The sequence below is a fragment of the Panthera pardus genome, unplaced genomic scaffold, assembly GCF_024362965.1.
Source record: "Panthera pardus isolate Hobbes unplaced genomic scaffold, ASM2436296v1 HiC_scaffold_2, whole genome shotgun sequence".
NCBI classification, from domain to species: domain Eukaryota; kingdom Metazoa; phylum Chordata; class Mammalia; order Carnivora; family Felidae; genus Panthera; species Panthera pardus.
This window is the reverse complement of record NW_026526765.1, coordinates 70,147,883-70,161,069: the sequence shown is the minus strand read 5'-3', so window position 1 is coordinate 70,161,069 and position 13,187 is coordinate 70,147,883. Positions and strand designations below refer to the sequence as shown.

Below are 13,187 nucleotides of genomic sequence, written 5' to 3'. Positions count from 1 at the left end.
GCAGATAATTTAACTCCCAGGATTAGAAATTAGGAGCTAAAATTTAGATTATATGACTTGCTTGGGTTGCAAAACTAATCAAAGGAGAAGCTGAGACAAAAAATGACTTCTTAACTTTGCTTTTGTCTGAACAGCATGGAATAAAATGGGTAACTCATTCATTGTTGCCACATGTCATACTTGAATTTTAACTTGCATGTGAAAAAACATATGTGGACATTTGGCCCAAATAACTTACAAGTTAGGATGAATTCTTGCTCATTTTCTTCTTTCTCAGAGCAATAAGTAGAAATTATATAGTTGAGGAGGAATGGTTTGACAGGAAAGAAAAATGTAAGATGGTAGAACATTTAGTTATCCAAATCAAAGCAGAGTCTATGTGCAGGCATTTTGCTTTTTGAAAATAATCACTTCTCATTTATTATCAGGAGGCTTTCCACCATAATATTTAGCAAATGGCAAACACTTCTGAAGTTTATAATAAAAAATACTCGACTTTCTAGACTAGCTGAATGAGTAGTCTTGTCTGTCTCTTGTAAATGTCAAACTTACATAATTGAGTTTTGCTAGCTTCATAATATTGTTTATGGCATGGCATATTGTGTATACACTCTGTTATTACAAACATTAAACAGATTTGTCAACAAGTGGTGACAAAAGAATTATAATACAATCTCTTTGTGAAATTCATTATGTGCAGGAGGAAAAATTAGATGTTTTCCTGCCTGTTAATTGACACATAGGACAACTCCATGCCCTGCTTGAATGCCTCTCTTCATTAAAAAAGAAAAAAAGTCATATGGCAACAGAGGTATAATTCTGTGCCTGTCAATAAGAATTTACTTAATCTGCATACTTCATATTGATTTTAGGCTCAAATGTTATTTAAAAGTTAAGAAAGAGTAATAATGATGTGAAATATTCTGCACCAAGAAGTGATGTGGCGAGAATTGTGTTAGGGTTTTTTGCCTCATGTTTCATTACGTGAATGGAACAGAAAATATTTTATTTGTGACTTTGGTTTTCACAAGGTATTACTATTTCTTGAATTTACTTGTATAGTTTGTATGGGACCTAAATAATTATTTTAAAGTAAATCAGGAAAAACTATAATAAAATCCCTTTTGAAATCATGGCAAGTGAACATGTTCTTGGAACTTTCTACAGGGGAGGAAGGGTGTCGATTGATCGATCACACACATGCACAAGTACATCAGATAACCAAATGCATAAGTGTATGTGAGCTGTAGAGTACAAAAGCAAACAAACCAAAAACCTGCTAAAACATGCCCTCAAATTCAGTTTTAAGCCCAAAGCTCTTATTAAGCTCGTATTAAACCCAAAGCTCTTTATTATTAGTAGTAGTATTTTAATGTAATAAATTCTGCCTTGGATATTTTCAAAGGCATTTAATTTTTTTCATAAATTGTGTTAATTACCACTTATAAGCTGTTGATATTTTGATATGGTTATAATAGTCTTCTTCAGATCGTTTGTCATATACTGGGTATGATAAAGAAAAAAAAGAAATTCTTAACTTTTCTAATAAGACTTTAGATTATAAAATCTTAGCTGAGCGTTACACACTTAGTGCATCATTTTTCACCATCTAGAAAGACAGATGGGTAGTTTGCAGTTTAAAAATCTGTGCAGATAGGAGGACAGATGGGTGGTTTAAATGTCTCCATGAAAATGTTTGTGTGGAGAGCTTGACTCCTGAAGTTGTACTAAAAATCCAAGAAATTAATTAGGAATAATAGAGTTCATATGAAAAGTAATATTTAAAAAATGATTTAAAATATGGAATTTACTATGTAGTTATACTTTGTGAATTTACAATAACAATTAACAAATTAGAACACAGTACTTAAATAGTCTTGCCTGGTAGATGCTTGCCTTATTTTCTTATTATCAACACGTAGACTCTAGAAAATTTCTTTATTACTTTGAATCAATTTGTCTGCCTAATTGTATATGACCATTGGAATTTCTGTCAGAATTTGCTGAATTTTAAGTAACATATATTTAAACTAGCTTAAAAATGATTAATGAAATTAAAAAAAGAAAATAAAAGGGCCTTGGAAAGGGCTGCTCTGGCAGTTTCTGCAGCAGGTGTTTGTCGAGTTTTCACTCTCATTCAGACATTAATGTGATTTAGCCCCCAGCCAAAAAATGGATTCTGATTTGGTTGGGTATGCACTTTGGCTTTTGAGTATTAGCTTCATATAGGAGTCTCATCCTGACTAGTGTGGATAGGGAGATAAAGGGATTGTTATTTTTGACGGAGGCTCTGAGGCTGCCCATAGATATGTAAACTGCATAGACTCTTGGGGACATTTTTTGAAGTATATTTTTGTAAGAAGGATGCCAAATAGCAATATTTGTGGGTAAATAAATATATTATTCTGTGTAAAAAAAACTATTATATTAATTGAACATGTAGGAGAATATGTTACTGAGAACCTTAAAATATCATTCATGATTAGTATTACTGAGGTAATTTGGTAATTACTAAGTTAAAAAAATTATCCCTAGTGCTATACAGAATGACTTAAAACTTCTGTAGGGTAACTGAGGCAAAAAAATGTATTGGGTTCTCAATGAAGATTTAAAAGAATTAAAAATTCAAAAAAAACAGAACTTTTTAAAATAACGGTATCCTTCATAGGAAGGGGAAGAGTTATTTCATGAATTTATTTTAATTATATATTTAAAAATGTATATGATAATTGGCTCATGAAATAAAATATATTATCCTGTGAGTTGTAGTCCAAAAGTGAGAATATCCATTTCTTTAGTGGCTCATGTTATTTTTTCTGATCCCTTCAGATCAGAACTGAATTAATATATTTGTTCCCATCCACCTGATGTTAGAACCTGTTTCTAGATAGCAGTGAGAAGGGCTAGGAAAGATACTCTGGTGATTAAAATATTTTCTCCTTGAGAAGTTCTTTATGTTATAAAGTAAAATAGGCTTTCTAAGGTAGCAATTTGCAAATAACTTAGGAAATTAATAATGTCCCCATATGCAGGAACCAGCTGATGGGCTATCGCTAGAGAATTATGCTCTGTAAAATAATTCTGTGCAGCTCCCTGGAAGTCAGTGGTGGTTCTGGTACTTGGAACCACAGAATTTGTTGGTAGCAGGGACTTACCAGTATGCTGGAAAGATTTTCTTTTCCATCTGCTAGATGCAGTTTCTTTGTCTGAGAACTGGAGGGGAGATGAGGAAGGCAAGCAAACTGTTCTCATTCTATTGCCCTGCCTGTGCATATCTGAGGGTCTAAGGTCTCCTCTCTTCACAATAACACTGTCTTTACTCTGCTTTTGGTTCTTAGCTGGACACATTCTTCAACAGGGAATGCTTTTCAGACTCCTACCTATAGGGAATACTTAGATGGGTGCTGAACCTATGCAGAGTGGCAGCAGAGGAGAGCCTGTGGCGTCAAAAATTCTCAACATAGGGGTGCCTGGGTGGCTCAGTTGGTTAAACATCTGACTCTCTATTTTAGTTCAGGTCATGATCTCACGGTTCGTGGGTTCAAGCATGGTGTCATGCTCTATACTGACAGCACAACATTACTTGGGATTCTCTCTGTCCCTCTCTCTCTCTGCCCCTCCTCTGATTGCTCGTTCTCTCCCTCTCTCTCAGAAATGAAATTAATAAACTTTTAAAATAAAATTCTCAACATAATAAATATTTTGAAAAGTTTATTCCCTAATTCTAATTAATTGATAAAAATATTTGCTTGGTTTATATTGAAAATTGAAGATCTGCTTAAAAATTTCATTTATTTAGGGGCTCCTGGGTGCATCAGTCAGTTAAGCATCTGACTTCAGCTCAGGTCATGATCTTGCAGTTTGTGAGTTTGAGCCCCGCGTCAGGCTTTGTGCTGATGGCTTGGATCCTGGAGCCTGCTTCAGATTCTGTGTCTCCCTCTCTCTCTGCCCCATCCCCTACTCATACTCCCTTTCTCTTTTTCTCTCTCTCAAAAATAAATAAGCATTAAAATTTTTTTCATTTATTTATATAGTTGTTTATGTTGTCACTCTGTGAATATTTTCTGAATTATTTTAATAAAGATACCACAAAAAGTTTTAGTTCATAATATTATCAATATCTCCTGGACTTTTCCTGTATAGACTTTAAATTTCTCTGCTTTCAAGTCATTCACAACTTAAAACTGCTCTACTTATACAGACATATTTCCTTCACTTCGTTAATACTTATTCTGTGAGCTTATTTCTTTGCTTGCCTATGTAATTTTGCTTATTCTCTGCCCGTTTTCACTCAGTATACCAATTCACCAGCGGCTATATGTTGAGGACTCTGTTTTGCTAGGTACTGAATTCCCAGTGTTTAGCACAGTTCTTGGTGGTGATCAGTGGATAATATTCATTAAATGAAAGGAAGAAAGGTGGAAAGGGAAGAAGAGAGGAAGGAATTATTATTATCCATTCTGTCTTTCTTATACCTTCCTGCACATGCCCTACCTTTTAAGGTTTGTTTTTTCTACATAGCCACCTCTGACTCCCCTTGTCTTTATTGAAACCTCAAACACAGACCTCAAAATTTAACATTGTTTACAAACTTTGTTGTTTTCTTGGTTACACTGTTTCATGTACATTGGTTGTTCCAATTTGTGTAAGCTTCTTGAAGATAAGAAAGATCATTTTTCTGTGTAATTTCATAAAAAATTGTACATTAACTTTCATTCATCAAACATTTACTGTAATATATGTCTCCTTCATAGCAGCCTGTGTGCAAAATACTGACAAATAAGCAGTACTTTGTATAGAGCTGGGTATGTAGTATTATGCTCAATAAAATTTTGTCGATTATTCCTAAAATGTATGAAATAATATAAAATAGTGGTCACTCTGTTTGCATATAGTGAATATAAAACATCTTTATCTCTTTTAACTTTCTTCAACATTTTCTTCAGGGAAAGAAACCGAAAAGGCCAAGGAACGATATGACAAAGCCACAATGAAACTTCATATGCTGCATAATCAGTATGTATTGGCATTGAAAGGGGCACAACTTCATCAGAATCAGTATTATGACACCACACTTCCTTTGCTTCTGGACTCCTTACAAAAGATGCAAGAAGAAATGATAAAAGCACTGTAAGATACATTTCCTATTTGGCATGAAGTCCCTTCATGAAGTGATTTTAACATTATTTTTTCTCCTAGTTAAGCTTTTGGAAAGAAGTTGTCTGTGTTTTGTGAACTTCATTATTGACTTAGCCCAGTGTGTATTTCACATCTGTTTTACTTTAGTCCTTCTTGATTTTCACTTCTCGTCTCCTTTCAGTTTATTATCATCTCCTAAACCTTCTGGCTAGCCCTAAGAATGGTCCTTCTGTTTTGTATGTTTTTGTTCTACTCCAATTAGCTGGAAATTTAGGTGAAAAAAAAATTCATTAGTTGACAAGTGTTGAGAAGTTAATATTTTCAGAGGATTGAGTGTTTAAATATTGAGCAACCGAGAAGTCCAAAGGAAAGAATTTTTTTTGTTAAGTTTTTAATTTTAATTCCAGTATATTTAACATACAGTGTTGTATTAGTTTCCAGTGTACAATGCCATAACTCAACGATTCTCTACATAACTCAGTGCTCTTTAATCCCCATCACTTATTCTACCCATCCCCCGTCACACCTCCCCTCTGGTAACCACCTGTCTGTTCTCCAAATTAAAGTCTGTTTCTTTTAGACAGAGTTTGTCTCTCTCTTTTCGCCCTTTGCTTGGTTTTGTTTGTTTGTTTTGTTTTTAAATTCCGCATATGAGTGAAAGAAATCATATGGTATTTGTCTTTCTCTGACTGACTTATTTCACTTAGCATTACACTCTGTGACTCCATCAAAGGAAAGAATTTTTTGAAGGTTTATTTGCCAACTTATTGTGTGAAGTTAACATCAACAAATGTTTATTGAATTTCTACTGTATGCAAAGCACGCTGCCTGTGAATTGGCCACAATTTTTGCCTTTAAGGAGCTAACAGTATATTCTGGCGAGTAAGTCAAGAGCACACGTTTACCATAGACATCAATGCAAGACAACAGAAAAAGATAGGCCATGTTTGGTAGAGTTCATCTCCTTTGACCTGGATTAGGGGATCTCCCATCTTCCCAGTAAAAAGATAAAAAAATTATTTTTAGTTGACTTGAATAGGTAAACTTTGAAGGGTATTGATAAAATAGTAAAATGTCTACTTAAAATATTTAATTTATAAATTTAGTTATGTCTATTTAAATTAAATATTGTTGATTCAGAAATACTTCCTTTCCTACTCTCATGAATCAATGTTATTTCAAACTCTTCACATGAATCCTCAATAATGGCATCTTCATCATCGCTAGATGTCTTTTTGAGACAGTAGTTTCCTATTTTTTGAGACATAGTAGTTTTCTATAGCATATTATCTTTAACTTCTAAACAATTATTTTAGACCTAGCATTTAAAATATCCAAGCATGATGATTTCACTGCAATTGAATTCCACGTCACATTGATGTAACGTTAGGAGGCTTCTTTTTTTAAAAATTCCATTTGTCTGAAGGTAGATATTAATAATAACCTCCATATCATATTATGGTATTGCTTTATGAGAGTTATCTAGATAGGCTCATTTACATTAATATTATTCAGTACTTTCACTTAATGTGGTCATAAGCCCAGGGATATTTACTAAGTCTGTTTTAAATTTCTCTGCCTCTCCTTTTTCTTTAAATTTTGTCAGGTGATTTCTGTAATCCTTCCAAACTAGCATTGCCTGAAGCAGTTTAAATCTTTTTTTTTTAAAGTTTTATTATTTATTTTAAGAGAGCATGTGAGTGGGGGGAGGGGCAGAGAGAGAGGGAGAGAGAGAGGCAGAGAGAGGACGACAGCGAGAATCCCAAGTAGGCCCCGAGCTGTCAGTGTGAGCCTGATGTGGGGCTCAATCGTAGGAATGGTGAGATCATAACCTGAGCCAAAATAAAGAGTCAGACATTTTTTTAAACGTTTTTTTATTTATTTTGAGAGAGAGGTGGTGGGGGGCGGGGGGAGGCGGGTAGAAGGACAGAGAGAGAATCCCAAGCAAGCTCTGTGCTGTCACTGCAGAGCGCCAGGCAGGGCTTGAACTCATGAATTGTGGGATCATGACCTGAGCTGAAATCAAGAGTTGGACGCTTAACTGAGCCACCCAAGCAACACTAAATCTTTTTTTTCTTCACTCAAACAATATTTGGCTATTTACAATAAAATAATTGAGAGAATATTAAATAAGAGAAATTTTGTAAGTAATAAATTTTTATGAGTGATGCTTTTGGAAAAGAAAAGCAAACAATGCACCTAATATTTATATGGGAAAAGGCAGCATAAGCTTGTCCACACTTGTTATTGAGGCCATTCTTGACTGGTGGTATATTTTTACAGCATAGCACTTTTAAATTGGAGATTAGATCTTTGCCACCCTATTTTGTACTCATTAGATACAGTAATATATTAAAAAAAAAATTTTTTTTAATGTTCATTTATTTTTGAGCAGAGACAGAACATAATCAGGGGAGGGGCAGAAGGAGAGACACACACAGAATCCAAAGCAGGCTCCAGGCTCTAAACTGTCAGCACAGATTCTGACGCAGGGCTGGAACTCACAGACTATGAGATCATTACCTGAACCGAAGTCCGACGCTTAACCAACTGAACCACATAGGCGCTAATATATATATATATATATATATATATATATATATATATATATATATATATATAACCACCATAGAGCTAATATATTTTGTGACAGTTTTACTACTGAAGGCAGGTAAGATGTGACATTTTTACTACTGAAGGAGAAGAGTTCAAGATGTCATTGAAGGTACAGAACCAGTTAAACTCTATAATTAAGACACAGAAAAGAGCAGAGGCCCAGGAGCAAGAGAAGAACCAAGGGATAGGGCATTTGAGGAAGTAGCAGCTACTGGAAAGAAATGTTGAAGAGATAGGAATTGATCCACAGTTCTATGTAATGGAATTGAACATTTCTACAACAGCATTTAGATATAGAAAGTCATCAATACTGACCTTACATTTTGAACATGTCAAATACATGTTGGAAAAAGTAATGCCTTATTCTAGATTGTTTGCTATTATCATGGTGTATCAAATGTAAATTGTGAATCTGTGCTTTTATATAATCCCTTTATTTTACCATTCAGGTGTATGAAATAAGGTGATGTATGAAACCACCATCTGTAAATATTGATGTTACATTTCTTACGTTTATTGTTCTGAATTCCTTTTGGGCTGTGTTTCCCTTGAAAACTTAAAAATGTTGTAAAATTTTATTTTTGTTTTCAGAAAAGGTATATTTGATGAATACAGCCAGATAACCAGTCTTGTTACAGAGGAAATAGTGAATGTCCATAAAGAGATTAAAATGTCAGTTGAACAGATAGACCCTAGCACAGAATACAATAATTTCATAGATGTTCACAGGTATGTATAATATTTTCACTCTTCTTTCATTATTTGTGATATTATTTTTTTCTACCATATAGTATTTAATGAAATAAGATATTCTATTGTTAGGACATAGGATTTACTGATTAATTTGTTTCTAACTATTTTAAAAGTTCTTTCTCAATGATAACTAATTTATATAATTATTTTTATTAAAAATTTTTTAATGTTTATTTATTTTTGAGGGAGAGAGAGAGACAGAATGTGAGCTGGGGAAGGGCAGAGAGAGAGGGAGACACAGAATCTGAAACAGGTTCCAAGCTGTCAGCACAGAGCCTGGCTCAGGGTTTGAATTCATGGACCGTGAGATCATGACCTGAGCCTCAGTCGGACGCTTAACTGACTGAGCCACCCAGGCGCCACTGTATAATTATCTTTAAAAATTTGTCAGTTGTTACTACATCATTGCTTAAAACTGTATTTAATCCATGAAATTATATATATATTTTAACATTTCTATAGTGATAATGCTATGACTTTATATGTATATTCAATTTATGATGATATATCAATTACTTATCCATGCATACTTATTACCATTGTGACAGGAATGAACAGGTTAATAGCCATATTCTACAAATGAGGAAATTAAGGCTGAAATTACATGACTAGATCTTGGTGCCTGGGTTTAATTTGATTTATTCTATTTGTATTTGCTCTACTTTGTAAACATAATTTTGGATAATATATATTGTGCCTTTGATGTGTACTAATATGGTAGTATATTCATACTGATCAAAATTATTTGGTATGTTTTATTAGAACAACAGCTGCTAAAGAGCAAGAAATTGAGTTTGATACTTCCTTACTAGAAGAAAATGAAAATCTTCAGGCAAATGAAATTATGTGGAATAATTTAACAGCAGAAAGTTTGCAAGTAATGTAAGTATTTAGAAAAGATGATCAGATTAAATATTAGTGTTATTAAATATTAGTGTTATTATTTATAGATTTACTTTATCAGATTTAAAATTCCAGTGTTTATTTTTTACAAATAATGAAAAGTAAATTAAAAATGAACTGATTGTTGGGGCGCCTGGGTGGCGTCAGTCGGTTGGGCGTCCAACTTCGGCTCAGGTCATGATCTCGTGGTCTGTGAGTTTGAGCCCCGCATCGGGCTCTGTGCTGACAGCTTGGAGCCTGGAGCCTGCTTCGGATTCTGTGTCTCCCTCTCTCTCTGCCCCTCCCCTGCTCATGCTCTGTCTCTCTCTCTCTCTCTCTCTCTGTCAAAAATAAGTAAACATTAAAAAAAAAAAAAAAGAACTGATTGTTGTTTGGTCAGAAAAAAATGTTTTGAGAAATATGTTAACTTTATTCATTTTGATCACTAATTTTGGTAATTCTGAAAATCAGAATTCTGTGTGATGTTATATTCATTTGCCCTGTTATTGCTGATATCTTATATTGGAATAATGGTTCATTCTTTTCAAACTTATTTATATATGTGTCTATATCTATCTGTATCTGCCTAAATCTATCCCATTCAGTGCTTAAAACTTTTTGGCAGAACTATTTTGGAAATGAGGATATTGAGTGTTAAAGAAGAGACTCATAGATATCAGAAGTGTTTAGTACAAAAAATTGACTTTTAATTGAGTTATTTTCTCTTAGGGATGTCTTCTTTAAAGACATAAATTCTTCCTTCATTTTGTTGTTTTGTTGCCTAATATTTTAAAGGAGTTTTGAGAAATCTTAATTTGTTTTTTAGTCCTTTTCAAATATTAGAGGCTATTAATAGCATATTTTTAAATTTAGAAAACAAGGCATTCTACTTTTAAATAATTAACTCATCCCTTGATTGTTTTAGCAGCAACACAAAGAAACTTGTATTAATGATAAGTACTGTATGTATTTGTCTTTTGAGTCAGAACCACAGCTAGGAGTGATTATGCACTCATTTTCTCTTCAGTATTGGACAGTTATATCATATGACCTGTTGGCACTTTACCTCAGAAGACTCAGCCAAAAGTCCCCATTTAATATAATTAAACTCTCCTTTCTATTGTTCAGTAATAGTCAGATAATTAACTGAGTGTGGGACGCTGGAACTAGGTCTTGGAAAGGAGTTTAATAATTTTAAAGTTAGGCAGATGGGATTGAAGAAACTAACAAATTCTTGTTGAATCACCCATACAAATTGAAGGCTTAAAAATTATGGTGGATTGACTGCTGATGAGTGGAATGGAGGTGTGGGAGTACATTAGGGAGATTTTTCAAGCAGCCATATTGGGATTCTTGAAGCTGTTCCCAGGTTCTGAAGTCGTTCACAGGAGTCTCATGTTGGATTTAGATATTCTCTTATAATGTTAGCTCTCTTTAAACCAGTGGTCCTCACTGTCTCCGGGGGACATTTGACAATATCTGGAGACATTTTCTCTATCAGGTGGGAAGGCACTGCTGAAAGCTAGTGGGTAGAGGCCATGGATGCTGCTAAATGTCCTGCAGTGCATAGAACAGCCTCCTGCAACAAAGAATTATTGGGTGAAATGTTAATAGTGCCAAGGTTGAGAAACCCTTCTGTGAACAATAGAGTTGGGTTCATGGCACAAAATGGATAGTAGAGTTTCTCAATTCTTGTGCAGTGACAAATTTCATTTTTTGATTTCTGTGCTGGTGAAGGAATATGACATAAATTACTCCTGTTTTTTTTCTTCATTCTGTTGCTCCCCCAAAATGTATTCATTTATTCATCAAAATATATTTATTGTATATTTCAGGTTGCAAGGGTGAATACCTTCAAGATGTTTATGGTAAAATTGATCAACTTATTTTAATAAACAACAAGAAGGATGAGCATAGAGATATTGGAGTATAATAGGGTAAAATTAAAAATAGTTACCTGATATAAGCTTATGTAAAATAAGAGATTTTGTGACTAAATAATAATTTGTTTTATTGCTTTTCAGGGTATAATGAGAACAAAACTAGTTCTACACATAAATCATTATTTCTTAATTATGGTGATAAAGCAATGAAGAAAAATGTAATAAATTAAGGATAATAAATCTTTGATAATGTGGTAGAAGATTTTTTTTTGTGTAGTAGAAGATTTAATTGCTTGCATCTTACTGAGGCAAAACTTTAGCTATATTTCATTGAACAGTGTCTAAATTCAGGATAGGGGTTTAAGAGTAAGCTTTTCTCAAGAATCTTATTCCAAGAATGAGTTATTCAGTGTGTCTATTGGCACTGTTAAAATAGTTTAAGTTATTTCCATTAAATATATGTATATGTATATTTCCATTAGAAACTATTAAAATAGTTTAAGTTATTTCCATTAAATATATGTATATGTATATTTCCATTAAATATATGTATATGTGTATGTATGTGAGTATAATCTATAATATATACATATATTATATAATATAATATAATATATTATATATATTATAGATTATACTCACATACATATATATTATACTCACATACACACACATATATATTTAATATAATCCAAAGTCTCACTTTATTTTTACCATAATATTAGTGCTTTAAAGTTAAACTAATTCCTTTCTTGAGACATTATTAATTTTGTTGTTGATTGTGTTGAAATATTATGTCCAATAGAAATGAATGAAACAAATGAACAACGTTGGAAAAGTAAGTACAAATGACCAATAGTCCTTTGACAATTAAGGAAATATCAATTTTTATTTTTATTTTTATAAAAATGATTATTTATTTATTTTGAGAGAGAGACAGAGAGCTTGAGCAGAGGAGGGACAGAGAGAGGCACAGAATCCAAAGTAGGCTCCAGGCTCTGAGCTGTAGCAGTGCAGAGCCCATTGTGGGGCTGGAACCCACGAATCATGAGATCATGACCTGAGCTGAAGTCGGTCATTTAACCTACTGAGCCACCCAAGCGCCTCAAGGAAATATCAATTTTTAAAAAGCAAGGTATTTCACCTACCAGACTGGCAAAGATTAAATAATTTGATAATACCCACTCTTAATGTAGGGTATGGAGAAATAAGCCCTCTTACAAAGTCTTGGCAGAAATGTAAATTAGTGTAAGCTTTTTGGAGGATAATTTGGCAATATATATCAAAATTCAACTTGCTCATATCCTTTGAGTTAGAAATTGTATTTCTAGAACTTTAGCTTTTAAGTAAGCAAAGATATACGTATAAGCATAACATGGTGGGTTGCCTTATTTTGAATCCTGACAGAATGGGTTATTACTTCTGTGAAACTGGGCAGATTACTTAGTTCCTTTGTGTGTCATTTTCCTCAGATATAAAATGGTAATAATAATGGCACCCAACTCATAGTGTTGTTGTAAAGCTCATGTGCATGAATAAATGTAGAATACTTAGATTAGTCCCTGGCACAAAGCCAGTTCTCTGTATTGGTTTTTGTTGTTTTTGAATTATTGCTTGGGTGGTTTTATACATTGAGGACTCCAAGCACAATGCTTAAGTTTTTCAGGGGCTTTATGGAATACTTGAGATCTGAAAACTTTTTGTTAATTCCTAAGTATGAAAAGAATACTATGTTACATGTTATACTATGTCACTTTCATTAATTATTAAATTCAGTAACACAAAAATATTTCAAAATTCATAGGTTAGGTTTTATTTTTTCTTCTAGTTAACATACAGTGTTACATTAATTTTAGGCATACAATAAAGTTAGATTTTAATATCTGCATATGAATGTGGATTTCTGAGAAATCA

General features: G+C 33.2%; 1 protein-coding gene across 3 annotated transcripts in view; it reads left to right on the top strand.

The window, feature by feature from the left end:
• FER (FER tyrosine kinase) overlaps positions 1–13,187 on the top strand; it is a 436,635-nt gene that overhangs the window by 87,763 nt on the left and 335,685 nt on the right. For 2 of the 3 annotated variants that reach the window (XM_053907154.1, XM_019450529.2), the window contains 3 exons: positions 4,947–5,130; positions 8,347–8,484; positions 9,271–9,390. In XM_053907154.1, coding sequence (XP_053763129.1) covers positions 4,947–5,130; positions 8,347–8,484; positions 9,271–9,390 — 442 coding nt within the window. Of the gene's footprint in view, positions 1–4,946; positions 5,131–7,765; positions 7,865–8,346; positions 8,485–9,270; positions 9,391–13,187 lie in introns of those variants that run through there. The other variant, XM_053907155.1, reaches the window with a different exon arrangement.